Raw genomic sequence first — 17,220 nt, forward strand, 5'->3', positions numbered from 1 at the left:
CATTTAATCTATCCCCCATCCTCCTCCTCTCCAGCAACACTCAGTTTGTTCTCTATAATTAAGCATCTACTTTATGGTTTGCCTCCCTTTATTCCCCCTATGTTCATCTGTTTTATTTCTTAAATTCCACATATGAATGAAATCATATGGTATCTATCTTTGACTTATTTTCCTTGACATAATAATCTCTAGCTCCACCCATATCATTGTAAATGGCAAGATTTTATTCTTTTTGATGGCTGAGTAATATTCCAGTGTGTGTGTGTGTGTGTGTGTGTGTATGCATGCATATACCATATCTTCTTTGTCCATTTATCAGTTGATATACCTTTGGGCTTTTTCCATTATTTGGCTATTGTTGATAATGCTACTGTAAACATTGGGATTCATGTGTCCATTCAAATCAGTATTTTTGTGTCCTTTGGGGAAGTACCTAGTAGTGCAGTTGCTGGATTGTAGGGTAGTTCTATTTTTACCTTTTTGAGGAAACTCCATACTGTTTCCAGAGTGGCTGCACCAGTTTGCATTATGGGTGTCTCTTCAGAATAGTTATCAGGGTATTTTCTCTTTATTTTGAAATTAATGTCCAAAAATTAAAGCCATAACTCAAAATATATTTTAAGGAAAAAATATATGTAAACAAGTGATAACAATGGTTCTCCATAAGTGGAACAGTAATTAAAAGATGTTCAATAGATTTTGCATATTTTTGCCAAGAAAATAATTATTAGAGCTATTATTCAAATGGTGTCATCTCCTATTGTGATTCAGTTAATAAACAATAAGTATTCTTTTAAAAATCATGTATATGCACTAAAGCAATTTTTCTGACATTGGGTTTTTATCTGGTTAGAATAACACATTACTATAATTTCTCTCCACAGACATACAAACTTCCTCATAAAAGTTTTAATGAATTGATCAGTGCCAAATCACACATAATTTGAATGAAAAGAATGGTTAAATTCATAAATAGTTCCATGACCTACAACAGTAACTGTTTAAAGTGAATTCTTGAACAGTAAGAATTGTCTTACTTCAATCCTGTTTTCCCCAAAAGCAAAGCGAACTATTTTTTGATAAGAGAGTAATTTACAAAGACCCAGTATTTCTGGTACTCATAAGATGAACATCTTCCCTTTGATTGAGTTGCTTATACATAAAACAGAGACACAGTATGTATCTCAGCTGTTAATGTTTTAGGACAGGGACCTGCCAAATTAACCTTTGTGTCTTCAGTTTATAATCAAGAATGAATGAGTTAATGAAGAGATAAAAGAATAGATAACAATTATTTTTAAATTAAGGGTAAAGTCCAATTTTTTTTAAAAAAGATTTTATTTATCTATCTGATAGAGAGAGATCCCAAGTAGGCAGAGAGGCAGACAGAGAGAGTGGGAGGGAAGCAGGCTCCCCGCCGAGCAGAGAGTCTGAGTCGGGAATTGATCCCAGAACCCTGAGATCATGCCCGGAGCCAAAGGCAGCGGCTCAACCCACTGAGCCACCCAGGCGCCCAAAGTTCAAATTTTTATGTTGGGAGGAGTTAACTCTAGCCAGTGTTATAATGTTACCCATACAACTTAACATCATTTAGTTTTTTCAGCTCTAACATCAGACTTGTAGATCAGTAATAATTTTTTTTGATGTACCAACTATTCCTCCAGATTATCCATATTTCAGGTGATACATGGCAAAATAAGTATAAATTCTTCCAAGTCATTTGCAAGCTGAGAACTATTACTTAAGTGAGCAGTAACATTTGAGGAAGGCTTTTACAAACATTCATCCTTACTGAGAATTGCATGTAGTGTTTTCCTAGTCATTATACATTCATGTATCTCATCTATAAACTGATCACCTCAAACACAATATCTGGTAGGATAGTATATTATCTTTTGTTCTTTTTGAATTGCTTTTGGGTTTTGTTAGTACTTTTATCTCTAAACTGTAATCTCTAGAAAGGTATGAATTGTCCAATTTTTAAAATAACCTCCAAAACTCTGACCATAATACTACATTGGATTAGATATGATTTTTCTATAGAATTTTTGGAGGGTAGGTACTTCATTGCTTGTATTTAGAAATTTTAAAAGAAGTAACTGTACAATTCCCTTAAAGTCTCCAAGATTTTAAGTGAATCTTCCTACTGTTTTAATTTATTCTTGAATGCCTCATTTGGGACATACCATTAAATTCAGAATTAGCATAGACATGCACGGTACCAACATTATGAGTTATAGACTATTGAAGGTTTTATGAACCTTCAGAGCTGTAGAACAGATATTTCTTGTAACATTATAGTATCCTTTGATAAGCTTAAAGGTCTTTATTCATTAAAAATGTAAACAATCATTCTACAATTGAAACTTTATTTTTGTTTTAATTTTTTATTTTTTATAAACATATATTTTTATCCCCAGGGGTACAGGTCTGTGAATCACCAGGTTTACACACTTCACAGCACTCACCAAAGCACATACCCTCCCCAATGTCCATAATCCCACCCCCTTCTCCCAACCCCCCTCCCCCCAGCAACCCTCAGTTTGTTTTGTGAGATTAAGAGTCACTTATGGTTTGTCTCCCTCTATCCAAAATAGTAGGAAGATTTCATTAAGTAAGAATTTGTCTTATTTTTTATTAGCTGTAAAATGTATTTGGTTTTACAAACAGACAAGCTTGTTTCATAGGTACATGATTTCTTGCTATTACATACATACATAGCCTACTACATAAAAAGCAATTACATATTTACTAGCAACATAAAGCCCCATCTATAGCTGAAAAAGTCAACTACTTAAAATTTATCAACTTAGAATTGTGTTTCTTTATGCAAGCAAATTACTTTCTCTATGTATTTTTTGACAGGAAGAAGCACTGCATGGTTTTCGAGTGAGTGATTACTTTGAATACATGGAGACTTTGGAACAAAACTACCGAACAGTAGTGCTGAGAGACATGCGGAACATTAGAGTGCAGAGCACATAGATGGTGGAGCGCATGGTTTAATGTCATGTTTTATTTATTTGTAAAGAAAACAGGGGGACTTGATTGTCTTCTGTGTCTAAAATAATATATGCTTTGTGAATACACATATTGTGAATCAATACTGGGACTCTTTCAATATAATAATATATATTCGATTAGGAGTTAGCTCAATTTGTGACATGAAGTAAATTTATTTTTGTTAAGTTCATTGTTTTCTTAGGCTGTTTTAGAATCAGATCTAATTTACTTATAGTTCTTTATGTTTAAGAGCTGGTCCCAACTGACATCTCTTTCTTTACCAGAAGATTAAAATATTTTTTTCTAAATGAGTTTTGAAAGAAGCATCAACATTATAAATAATTGTTTGACTAGCCAGAGAGAGAGTCCATATGAACAAGGAAGACATTTATTTTCTTCATCTTTTGTCTGCACCTATAAAGGAAATAGACAAGGCCACAATTACTAATTTTACATGTGGTGAAAATAAATTATATTTATCATAGCAAATACTAAGAAAACTATTGTTCTCAGACATAATTGTTTTTCTAGGAATTGTTTTTGATACCTATATCAACTTACAATTTTTCATGTTGAAGTGTAGGCTCTACATGGTTCATTTAGAAGATAGATTAGTTATTTCATACTGATAAGCATTTGACTTTGTGTTTGTTATGCATTCTTCTTAGTGATAAATTTTATTTGTACTGAACTTAACATTAAGGAGAATAACTTCTAAATTATTTTAAATGAGTAACACAATGTTTTACTTAAATAGAAGGCTTTGCTCCAGTGAAATTAATACAATTTGCTAAAGTCTGTTTTCTTATAACTGTCACATTTAATATGTGAAAAATAATACATAAAAATATTTTTCAGTTAGCAATTTTAACAAATTTTTTTAACTTATGGGTGGTAGTCATTTTGTATGCATTACTTATATTTAAATATAAATCAACCAATAAAACCATTTTGAAGCCTTTTTTTCTAAAACCAAAAATAGCTCATCCACAAACTCATTTTTCCTTTCAGTATCATGAAACAACTGGCACCATAGAGTTTTCAGCTGTGTGATATTTAGGCTATTGTAATATCAACCTTCCAAAATTGGGTTTTATGCTGTTAATGCTAACAGTAGCTGCTCAGTAATGGTGTTCGTAAAGGGCATTGAAACAGTTGAGAAAAGAAAATTGAGCAAGTTAATTTGACATATTGCTCCCTTTAGCTCTGGTTGATAGGAGTTAAGTAAGAGAGTCCTAGGTTACTCAAAATACCAAGCTTTTGTCTACTTTCAAACTTAATTTTGGAAAGCTGTAATACATGTTTATGGTTTCATTTCTTCCCATTCTGTTCCTGAGTTACTGTTATTGATACTAAGAAATTGCAGCATTATTTCCTTTTAAAAGCTCTTACATGGTAATTGGAAATATAGATGGAAAAGGAACTATCTTAGTTTTATATTATTCATTGGTGATTTTGATTGGAAACTGAAGTAAGATCTAGATAATAACAGTTACATTTTGGAAAAGTGAATTCAGCTGAAGCCAGAAGGCATTTGTGTTCATTTGTTAAATAAATGTCTTTATGAACAATGACCTAGCAATTTGGTGAAATAAAATGTAAAATATTGTTGTTTATGTAGCTAACATTGTAAATTATTTTTGTACCTATTATTCTAAGAATACTATTTAGAATAGAAATAAACACAACCCTGCCTTGACTTTCAGTTTTGTTTTTAATTATTTAAAGTATAAGTCCTTAGGACAGACTTTATTTCTGTTTTGTGAACGGATACCTCATACATTTTACAGGATTCATTATGAGAAACTATATTTTATGATAACAGTGCAAACAAATGTGAAAACAGTATAAACAAAAGGGAAAATGTAAGCACTCATATATAAATCTTTGAATACCTGTTTTCAGAATTTCATCTCTGTAGTTATGCCTCCTCAGAATTTCATCTCTGTAGTTATGCCTCCTCATAATGCATAGGCATCTAAGGATTCTGTGAAGGTAAAGTAAATCTCAGAAATTAAGCTAACTTTAATAGAATTCTAACTAAATCTATGATTATTAAATTATGGCATGTTCTAGTTTGATTTTCCAATTCAAGATGTTAAAGAAATTTCTTTGGTTGTTCATTAAACAGACATGTTTTGAGGGTTGCACGTATAATATTTTTAATATCCAGGATAGGAAAAATAACAGCACTTAATAGCACTACTACTCACAGAGTTCACAGTCCTCATGGGGAGATGAATAATTTTAAACTGTGAAAACGTAGTCTTAAAGATGACAAGAATTTATCTCTGGATTTGGTGGCTTTGATGAGAACAGTTTTGATGGAGTAGTGAAGTTTGTTTGGAGCAGGGTTAATTGATGCTGAGAGGAAAGATTGGAGACCCATCCTTCTAGGAGCATTGCTGAACAGGGAAAGAGAATATGGGTGGTAACTAGAGGAGGCGTGGGGTCAAAAGATTTTTTAAGATGGAGAATGGAAACATGTTTATATGTGAGTGGAAATGATGCAGTAAGGAAAGGAAAACCCACTGAAGAAAAAAATGGTGGAGTGAATGTCATGAGACTCATCACCGTAGGAGTGAAAACTGCAACAGCCATTTTGGAAGTTTGGGTTTTGTTTTGTTTTTTCTTTTTCAAATTAAGTTAAACGCACACTTGTGTGACTCAGCAATATTCTTTGTAAGCATTTCCCCTAAAGAAATGAAAGATATCTCCATACAGAGGCAGGCATGAATAATACAGCTTTATTCATCATAGTCCCAAAATGGAAACAACCCAACTGGTGAATAGATAAACAAATGTAGTTCATTCCATAAAATGGAATACATCTCAGCATTAAAAATTACCACCTACTGATGCACACAAAAGTGTACATAGGATTTCATTTACATGATGTTCTAAAAAAAGTTATATCTATGTGACAGAAGGTTACTGATTTCCAGGGCCTAGACTAGGGTTGGGAGTGAAGAAAAGGGATTTACTACATAGAGGCAGAGGGGACATCTATGTCATAATTGTAATTATGGCTACATGACTATATTTTTAAAAGTACTTTGAATTGTGTGCTTAAAATGAGTGTATTTTAAGTTTTGCCTCAATAAAGCTGATTATCAAAAGATAAATACTGCAAAGAAAAATTGATAAATCTATTGTAATGGAAGTGTCTCAACATCAGCAATTATGTTAGCTGTAGGTTACTTGTGGATACCTTAAACAAGTTGAGGAAAATCCTTTCTATTTCTATTTTGGTGAGAGTTTCAGGAATAGAATTTGGAAATGATTTTATCGAATACTTTATGTGAAAGTAATCTTTACATGAGTTTCATTTTTATTTGGTCTGTTGATATGGTAACTTCCCAAATATTCCTAATACCAAACAAATCATGCATTCCTAAGATTAATTCTAATTGGTCATAATATATTATCATTTTTACATATTGTCAGACTTGATTTGTTAAAATTTTATTAGGGATTTTTATGTTCATAAGGGATATTGGTCTGTATTCTTTTTCTGATTTTGGTATCATGATAATGCTGGCTTCATAAAATGAGAAGTGTTCATCTGTTTTCTAGAAGTTTATATGAAATGGTATTATAGTCTAGAAGTTTGTATAAAAGGTATTATATATTTTCCTTCAATGTTTGATAGAATTTCCCAGAGAAGCCTGGAATTTTCTTTGTGATAAGATTAAAAAAATTTTTTAATTTCTTTTCAGTGTTCCAGAATCAATTGTTAATGTACCACCTCCAGTGTTCCATGCAGTATGTGCCCTCCATAATACCCACCACCAGGCTCACCCAACCCCCTACTACCCTTCCCTCCAAAACCCTCAGTTTGTTTCTCAGAGTCCACAGTCTCTCGTGGTTTGTCTCCCCTTCCAATTTCCCCCAACTTACTTCTCCTCTCCATCTCCCTGTGTCCTCTGTGTTATTCTTTATGCTCCACAGGTAAGTGAAACCATATGATAATTGACTCTCTCTGCTTGACTTATTTCACTCAGCATGATCTCTTCCAGTCCCATCCATGTTGATACAAAAGTTGGGTATTCATCCTTTCTGATAGAGGCATAATACTCCATAGTATATATGGACCACAGCTTCCTTATCCATTCGTCCATTGAAAGGGCATTTTGGTTCTTTCCATAGTTTGGTGACTGTGGCCATTGCTGCTATGAACAATGGGGTACAGATGGCCCTTCTTTTCACTACATCTGTATCTTTGGGAATACCCAGTAGTGCAATTGCAGGGTCATAGGGAAGCTCTATTTTTAATTTCTTAAGGGATCTTCACACTGTTTTCCAAAGTGGCTGCACCAACTTACATTTTGATAAGATTTTTTACAAAAGAAAATTAATTTCTCTCATAGATACATGGCTATTCAAAATATTTATACTTAAGTGAACTTTGGTAATTTATTTTAAGGAATTTCTCCATTTTATCAAACTGCCAAATTTATGGGCGCTGAGTTGTTCATAATATTTGTTACATTTTTAATATGTGTATAATTTGTGATGATGTCACTGCTCTCAGTTTTGGTAATGTTCATTTGCATCTTACTTTTTTTCATGATCTGTCTGGCTAGAAGTTTATAAATGTTCTCAAAGAACTAGCTTTTAGTTTCAACAATTTCTCTTTTTCTGTTTTCCGTTCCACTGATTTCCACTCAGAACTTTATTATCCTTCTATTTTCTTTCAGTTTCATTTGCTCATATTTATCTAGTTTCTTAAAGTCATTAATTTGAGATCCTTCTTTTCTAGTATGGCTGGTTAGTGCTTTGAAATTCCCAGTAAGTACTGCCTTAGTTGCATCCACAAATTTTGATTTGTTGCTTACACATTTTCTATAGTTGGAAATACTTTATATTTTACCTTTTGGTTTTGTTTGATACATGGGTTATTTAGAGACGTGTAATTTAGTTTCCATGTATTTTGGGATTTTTCCAGGTATACAGTTGAACAACACAGATTTAAACTGTGTAGGTTCATTTATAGTTTGGTTTTGTTTTTACAGTGCAGTTTGTAGATGTATTTTCTCTTCCTTATGACTTAATATTTTTACATCTAGCTTAGTTTAAGAATATATAGTACATAAAATATACAAAATATATGTATTAATTGACTATTATCAGTAAGGTTTCCAGTAAACAGAAGGCTATTGGTAGTCACATTTTTGAGCAAATCAAAAGTTATATGTGAATCTTCCACTATGGGGAGTGGGAGTGTTCCTAAACACTCTTGTTCAACGGTCAACTCTATTTCTGCTACTGATTTCTAGTTTAATTTCATTGTGGCTAGAACATTCTTTATGTTAATCTTTTAAAAATTTATTAAAATGTATTTTATGTTCCAGATTATCTGCCCATAAATGCTTTTCATGTAACCTAAAAGAAATGTATATTTTGCTGTTTTTGTGTGGAGTGGTCTGTAAATCTCAGATCAAATTATTTGATATTGTTTGTCTTGTGTATCTTTACTGACCTTTCTGGCTACTTGTTTTAGCTATTGTGAGAATAATGTTGAAATTAACTATAATTGTGGATTTTCTGTTCCTCCTTTCAGTTCAGTTTTTTCCTTCATGCATTTTGAAGGTCCATTATTAGGTGTACAAATTTTTGACTGTTATATACTTTTGATGAATTAACTGTTTTATCCTTGTGAAATAACTGTGTTTATCCCAGTAATACTTTTTTCCTCTGAAGTCTGAATTTAGTATCTAATATTTAATAGTCTTCTGAATTTAATATTCATATGCCTATTCCGAGGTTTTGTTGTTTAGGATTTGGGTGATCTTTCTCCATTTTTTACTTTACCCTTATGTATTTTTATATTTAAAGTGATTTTATTGTAGGCAGCATAGTGGGTCTAACTCCCTTTCCCCAATCTTAGCAAATCATGCCTTCTTGTTTAGGCCATCGTTTACCTTGTAAACCTTGTACACCTTTACAGTGTAGCCCTTGTTTAGACCATTTACATTTCATGTAATTATTGATACGTTTGGGTTTACATTTTATATTTGCATTTATCATCTTGTTTGTTTTCTATTTGTTTCAACTGTTTTTATTTCCCCCTTTTTTTCCCTGTCTTCTTTTGGATTAATTGATTGTTTTAGTTGATTTCCATATTATGCCCTTCATTGGTTTATTGGATGTATTTCTTTCTTTAAATTAGTGAATCTTTCAGGTTTATGTTACACATCTTTAATTATACAAAGTCTACCTTCAAATAGTATTTTAATTATTTAATAGTCTTCTGAATTTAATATTCATATGCCTATTCCAAGGCATTCTTTTTTAGTATAAGAACCTTATAACCAATAAACTCTAAAACTTTACTGGGTCACTCTAATCCAAAGCATTCTCTCATTTCTCTTAAATTATAAAAGGTTCCTTAACTATCCTCTTGTAAATAATTATATAGCCTTACATGCCATTTCTTATATTATTATTTTGAATTTTTTTCACTCATTATTTAATGCTGGCATTATTATTCAACAAATGGATCAGTAGCAAATACTTTTCTTTGGGAATGTCATCTCCCCAAAATTAAGTATATATTTCAAAAGGACACAGGCAAAGGTTATTCTCATCTCCCAGAAATTCTAGCCCAGTGCCAGGCATAGAGCAGAATATCAGATAATTTGCTGAACAAAATATCAAAGTTGTTTTGAATTATTACAATAATACGGAAGGAACACAGTTTGAAACCTTAGACCTTGTTTTCCTCTCCACTCCTTTAATAGGTAAATCAGGGAGGAAACAACTTGTGTTCTTGTTACAAGTAATGTTGTCTGCTTGTTGTTTATTGTGGAATGTATTTTTAATAAAAATAATAGTTTTTAAAATTCTCTTTAGCAACAATTATACCAAAAATATATGTGTGTTTTCCTTCTGTGTGTGTGTATACGCATGTGTGAGTGGTTTATGGCATATGGGTATTATTTTGGCTATAACACACATCTGATAGGCTTGTGTGACCTAACTCAGCAATCTAACATTATTTGGAAATACCTTTTTAAAATATACTATGTGTGCTTATCTCTTATTTAAAAAAAAGGACAGATACATTTGGTGTTTGAATCTGTATAACCAGGTAGAGGGTCAAGTATCCTAAATAATGTAGTGAAGGCAGAAGACTTGAACATCTCATGTGTCAAGATCTCTCTTAGCACAATGATGCTAAATATTTCTAAATTTGTTCTTGCTAAACCTGTCCTTAACAATTCCTATTTTATATATGATGGTTTAGACATAGCCAACAAACTACAGCCTCTTTCTGTAAAGTTTTACTGAACACTGTTTGTTTATGTATTACCTGTTGCTCTTTTATAATGGCAGCATTGAAGAGTTGTGACAGTATGTGTGGCCTGTAAAACTAAAATATTTACTATCTAGTCTTTTAGTTTTTTTTCCAGCTCTGGTTTAGAGTAATGATTACATGTAAAAATCCAAATCCACTCTGGGATATACTTTTTAGAAATACAGAAGATGCTAGAAGACATGTAATCCAAAAATCTTTATTTCACCAATGAAGCTATGACTCAGAAAGTAAAGAAGGGGGTACCAAGATTATATAGAGGAGAAATATAGTGCAGTAGATAAAACTGGGAGCTCAGGAGACAGACTGCCTGAATTTAGATCCTGGCTCTGTCATTAAGTTATTTAATTCCTCTGTACCTCAGTTTACTTGTTGGTAAAATGGGCATAATAGTAGTACTTACCTCATAGGATTATAATTGCAATGCATAAGTTTTTTTCAGAAAACTGTGGCTATTATTATTATTTTTTGTCATAAGGCTAGTTGGTGATTGCATAGCCTGGAACCTAGTTCTTTTGACTTTAAGTTCAAACCTCTTTCAACTATATTATTTATTCATTTTTATTAAATTCCTACCTGTGGGTCAGATGCTCTTAGGTATAATTACAATCTTTTCTGTCATTCAGCTTTTTCCAGGAGTAACATATTTTCCTATTTTATGTTTTTCTTACGTTATAAAATGACAGAAAAGTCCTACACAATCCAAGGTTAGACATATCTTTGTACTTTCCCCATGTTTCCCCAGTTTCCCCATGTTTCCTTCCTATTTTGAAAGGTTAATTTATTCATACCTTAGATTTTGTGATACAGATCAATGTATAATGGATTTGCAATGTATTTTTGAATTGTTTTATATTCTCCAGTAATAAATAAAATGTTTTATGTGACAACATTTACTAACATGTTCTCTGTAGCAAAATTGACCTACCTCCATTTCTTTTCAGCAGAATATTAAGAATTATTACTTAAGTAAATACATTGGCACCTACTTATCTGATGAATTTAAACAGGGTCAGGGCAGTTAGCCTCACATGAAACCTGAATTTTCACCACTAGCAATATTTTAGTTTTTAAAATCAGTTAACTTCCTTGGCATGTTTCCCACTCCATATTCTACTGTTGGCAGTAGGCCACCATGAAATGCTAAGCACCATGGAAATAATTGGAATGTCATGTTTGCTAATAGAGTGCATTTGAGATACATTGGGGAAGACAGTTATTAAAATGTTGGCTGTTAAAATTTGATCATCTAATCCAGGATTCAGGCTTTGATCTGCTATCAGAATAAGTGTCAGTTCTTTATTGAATAACATGTTTATATTTATTCTTTAACTAAAATGCAAAATTTCATCTTTTTTAGAGCAGCTCTAAAATCCTTTCTCTTACATCAAATATAATTAACTACAGTTACATTGGAAATCATTAGATAATGGAAACCAAAATGCTTCTATTAGTCAAATGATCCCCATATTATATCAACATAACTGCCTCCATTTTAATTTTCCTTAGAGCAGATTTCTCACATTAGTATTTTTCTTACTATCATGAAATTATTTGGGCTTAAAAAAAGAATTTATTAGAATGGATGATAGGTACAGAAGAGACTGGATAACATTCCACAGATTCTTCTTTCTGGACTAAGTATATTGCAGGGCATTTAATCGGCTTTACTGATGTTAAATAAGCTAGCCAAGGCATAAAGAGCAGGTGTGCCTTCTCTGCGTGCTTTCTCTTCTCTTTCCTGGTGCTTCTGGAGCCTGGATACTTGAATCTGTGGAAAACAAAACCTCCCTACCAACCCAGGTGACCTGAGGAAGAAATCAATCTTGCATTAAATAATTATTAATTAAGAAAATTAAGATAATCTCCACCCTCAAGGAGTTTATGATTGAGAGTGATAAAACTTGTACAAGAAAAGAGGAGAACACAAGAGCATATTTTGTAAGCTCTGAAGAGTATTGAGAGCAATTGTGATAGGGAGACTCAGAGGAAACAAGTATTACTGAAGCAGGTATTACCTCAAGCTAAGTGACCATGGAGGTAGCAGGATTTTCATCCAGAACAACAGGAATAGAGCAAAACATTAGGACCAATACAGGGCATATTGAGAATAGCCTGAAAAGAGTGAGACAACAAGAAGCAATGAAAGAGTTTGTGTAAAACCCTCTAGCTAGTGTGGAGGTTTTGTTTAAGGGAAAATACTGGAAGATAAACTTGACTGGCCAAATAATTCGGACTTTTCTCCTGCAGGTTGTGAGTATTGCTGAAGATTTTTCAACAGAAGAGGAACAAGATGTAGTAATTAATCTTGAAACTTAAACATCTTTAAATATTCTGGTAACTACAAATCTAATTTGCTTTATTTAAAATTCTCTTTAAAGACCTCTCTGAAGAATTTCTAGCTTAGCAATCACTTTTTACTCAACAAATTTTATGAAATAAATATATTAATCTATTACAACTGAAATTCTATGTTGAAAACATTTAAAATCAAATTTTCTATTCTTTATTCTTTATCATATACCATATACCTCTTAGTTATTTCCCAGTAGTGCATATCTCTAGAACTTCTTAAGCTGTGATTTATGCTAATAAGGAGTATCCTTCAAATTGACTTAAAGGAGGATTTTAAAATTTCTCCTTAAACGGAATTTGAAATGCAATTCTATAAGACATATGAAGGTGAAGAGGTTTGCATTCAGAATAAAAGGACAAATAAACCCTTCAGCAATTCTAGAACAAGAATCTATTCAAATGAACACTGCTAAATTTTCTAATAAAGTAATTATTTCAAGTTGTGTTTCTTAAGGAATATTAAGTAATTAATATTAAGTAATTAATATTAAGTAATTAAATGAGTCCTTAATGAGAATAAAGCTAAAACAAAGCACTGTATAGAATCCTCGTGACTGTTAAAACACAGCCGTAGAGAGCAGATAAAAGGATATTACCTTGAAAGGCCACCATCCCTACTGTGTTTTTTTGTTTTCTGTTTTTTTGTTTTTTTTACTTTAAGTTTTTATTTCAATTGCACTGCTTTCACTTTGTGCGGGAATCTTGACAATAGGTTTAATGCTGTTTTTAAATGCTGTATGGACAAAGCTGTATGGACAAAGCCCTGGACAAATCTGTTGGTTAGGAAATGTACCTCTTCTTCATCATTTACCCACAGTTCCTTAGGGAATCAACTGCTTTGATCCTTTCTGATCTCCTTCCAAGGTACCCATGTTCTATATTCCAGTCTAGAGCTTTACCTAACTTTAATCTCCTTTCAAATTTAATCGTATTACATAGTGCAGTGAAGAACACTGGAACAGAATTGTTAATAGTGTGTATTTTAGTCTTGGTACCATGAACAATGAAACATGTCATCTTAGCACCTGAATGTTTATGGGCCTCATTTCTTCTAACATAAAATAAAGGTACTAAACAGTTAACTTCTTGGGATCATCCTAGTCTAACCTTTAGTTCTAATATTTTGTACCACATTACTGAAGCCTAATTCAGGTGATCTTGTACCCATATCCCACTGACATTTTCAAAATAAACTTATTAAATGTGATTCTTAAACCAGTGGCCATATGAGGCATTACACTATGAACTGCTTTTGTGTTTCTCATTAAAAGGACTCTTTTTTTTTTTTTTTAAAGATTTCATTTATTTATATAACAGAGAAAAATAGAGCACAAGCAGGGGGAGTGGCAGGCAGAGGGAGAGGGAGAAGTAGGCTCCTCACTGAGAAGGGATCCGACATGGGACTCAATCCCATGACGCTGGGGTCATGACCTGAGCTGAAGGCAGACACTTAACTGACTGAGCCACCCAGGCACCTCAGTTAAAAGAACTCCTGATGAGAATTATAAGTAATGTGGAATACTGATGGAGATGATATACTTACTGTGTAGTCCATGGAAACAAATATTATATAAATACAATACTTTTCAGCTTAAATAAGAAAACACTATTTTAAGATAATTTGTGAGACTACAATAGTCTTGACCTACTTTTTTCCTACAGATACATCACTGAAAAAGTCTGAACTCTTTTTGAATCTGGTTTATAATCATAATGAGCCAGTATTTAATGGGTATTTGACACTTCAAAAATGATAACCAGGTATTGAGAAAGACGGTCTTAAAACAGTTTGCCTTTGAACATGATCAGTGAACAACTGCTGCCTATTAGAATTCCTTATATTGAGAATCCATTATGACGGATATGTTACTATGTAGCTTCATCTCACTTCCATTCTCTTTCAGTTTAAACAAAATCCCTCATCAACAGTAAAACTATTTTTAGCACAGAGAGGGAGGAGAGCTAATTCTTTACTTGAATGCTGCAAGGGCAAAATTTGAAACCATTACAGTAACGTTGGCAGTAAACTGCATTTTTCTAAGGATATTAAGTGCCTAGGAAAATAGTAAGAAAGGCCATCTGTTTAGGTTTCTTTGTTGTCATTTTTAATTTGATGGCAATATTGCTAGTGCAGATGAGGTTGGGAAATTAGGAGAAACTATAGTGCTTGGATTCATAAAATTTGTATTAAAAGTTTAATAAAAAGTACTAACTATAAGCAATAATTCATCCTTTTAAAGTATTCAATGTCTGAAATTTATTAGGATAGAAATTTAAAATTTTGTATTTTAATATATGTAAAACCTCTAAAGCAGTACTTTTATGTATACTTGGCAGAGAAACAAAGTGTTTGCAAGCAATCTGGCAAGATCTATTAAAATTAGAAATCCATATATCTTTAGAACCAGTCATCCTTCTCCTTGGAGGTGATTCTCACAGAAATAAAGGCACCCATATAAAAGACACTGGTTTGAGGATATTAATGGTAGTGTTGTTTCTAATGATGAAAACCCAGAAACAATGTGAATGCTGCTTAATAAGAAAAGGGTGATCAAAGCCCGGTATGTCCTCACACTGTGCCATTAAAGCGCATAATTTAGAGCTTTCTCAGCTAAACTGAAAGGTTTTCTTGAAGTATTTTTTTTAATAATTTTTTTAAAAGATTTTATTTATTTATTTGTCAGAGAGAGAGAGAAAGAGAGAGAACAAGCGAGCAAGCACAGGCAGAGGGGCAGGTAGAGGCAGAGGGAGAAGCAGGATTCCTGCCGAGCAAGGAACCCAATGTGGGACTTGATCCCAGGACACTGGGATGGTGAGCCGAAGGCAGCTGCTTAACCAACTGAGCCACCCCGGCGTCTCTGAAGTATTTTTGATGTAAAAATCAAGATACACAAAAACATACATCTGAGACTGTTTTTTGTGTTAAACAAAATGTGTGTGTATGTGTGTGTGTGTGTAAATTTTTACATGAGCCCCAAGAAAAATATAGTGAAATAGTAACTAGATTGTAAGTATGAATGTTGAGGGTGCAGGGATACTGATGTATGGAAAAGAAAAGATGTGGGGGAAAAAAAAAACAAAACCAAAACCAAGACTTTAGCAGTGGCACTAAAAAATGTCAAAAAACAAAATTCACAACATCACCTCTAATTTGTGGTTCAAATTTATCACAGAAACTCTTGCAACTTTTTAAACCATAAAAATTCCTGTTTTGAGTGACCAATGTTAAACCACTGCGAACTATCAGGAGATCAATTTGGCTCAACAAATCTTAACCTCTGGAACATGATGAAAAAATTAAGATACATGAGGCAGAGCAGGGAAATGAGCAAACTGAAATCAGAATAATACGATATGACTAAAAAGAAAGGGAATTGATTTCTTCATGTGACTAAGCCAGTCTAATAATACTATATTCATAATATTGTTCATGGTTGTTTTCCAAGGTTTAAAACAACAACAACAACTACTTGTGGTCCTAAAAAGTTCTAGGAACTAATAAATAGTGTAGTTGCCATGCTACTCAATTGGAAAAATTCTAAACACCCTGAGTAGACAATGGTAATGATGACTATTTAGCTTACTCTAGAGGACCATTCATTTCAGGAAATCTGGGTCATCTTAGCAGGCCAGTGAAGTATTTTGTGCAAAAGATTCCCTAAGCAGTTTGGAAAGACCAAAACTAGGATCATGTGTGCAAATACAGGTTTCCCTTGTTATCTACAAGTAGAGTGTTCCTATGAAAATGTTGAAAGCCAAAACGGTATAGATCAAAGAAGCAAGTACCATTAATTTACATGGAAAAATTTTTGAGCATTCTCAGACCCCAAAAATAACCTCTTGGGCTTTTCTAAGACCTTAGGACACATCTTGTTAACAGATGGATGCACACACACAAAACAAACCCTGAGATAAGGCATAGATACTCACACAGTCAAAACTGGTGACTGGATGCTGAGATGCTGAGTGTAGGTCTTAGAGAAGGAGGTTGGAGGTTCCACTCTCACTCCTTGGGGTGCACTGTCTGTGTAACTGCTTGCTGCAAAACAAATGCTGAGTACTATTTTCACTCTTCACCTTTTTTGTATAAATAAAACCCTGTTCAGATTTTCTTCTATTAATGAAAATACATACTAATGTAGGTCTTTGGTAAAAGAGTAATGGCATAATGCAAACTTTTGAAAAGTAGGGGATACTAGTATCAGGATTAAGGGTCTTGAGTAATAGAATTTGGCCAAAAGCAGGGTAGCTCTGCATGGCTCAAGTTTCAGTAGATTCCCAAAGATCTGTGGCCTCTGAGGACACAAGGTAAATTTTTATTGAGTGAGTCTAAACATGGGAGGAAGGGGTATGTCACACAAATACCCCCTCAGCCTGATCCTTGAGGAATGTGACATAACTTACTAAAAGAATATAGCTGCTTTTGGTGGAACAAAATTTAATCACTGGGAAATCAGTTATCTAAGGTGACTGAAGTCAGTGTTAGCATAGGCAGAAATTTCTCTGTTGAGGTGGAAGAAGCTATGGCTCCCAGCAGATGAGCT

At 33.1% G+C, this 17,220-nt stretch overlaps 1 protein-coding gene across 2 annotated transcripts in view; it reads left to right on the plus strand.

Moving 5' to 3' along the window:
- Positions 1-4,708, plus strand: part of TBC1D32 (TBC1 domain family member 32) — a 247,479-nt gene extending 242,771 nt beyond the window's left edge. For both annotated transcript variants that reach the window (XM_045066413.1, XM_045066412.1), the window contains exon 34: positions 2,866-4,708. In XM_045066413.1, coding sequence (XP_044922348.1) covers positions 2,866-2,985 — 120 coding nt within the window. In that variant the 3' untranslated portion in view covers positions 2,986-4,708. The remainder of the gene's footprint in view (positions 1-2,865) is intronic.
- Positions 4,709-17,220: the final 12,512 nt, after the last annotated feature.

Source organism: Mustela putorius, unplaced genomic scaffold (assembly GCF_011764305.1).
Source record: "Mustela putorius furo isolate JIRA1106 unplaced genomic scaffold, ASM1176430v1.1 tig00003863_pilon_pilon_pilon, whole genome shotgun sequence".
NCBI classification, from domain to species: Eukaryota; Metazoa; Chordata; class Mammalia; order Carnivora; family Mustelidae; genus Mustela; species Mustela putorius.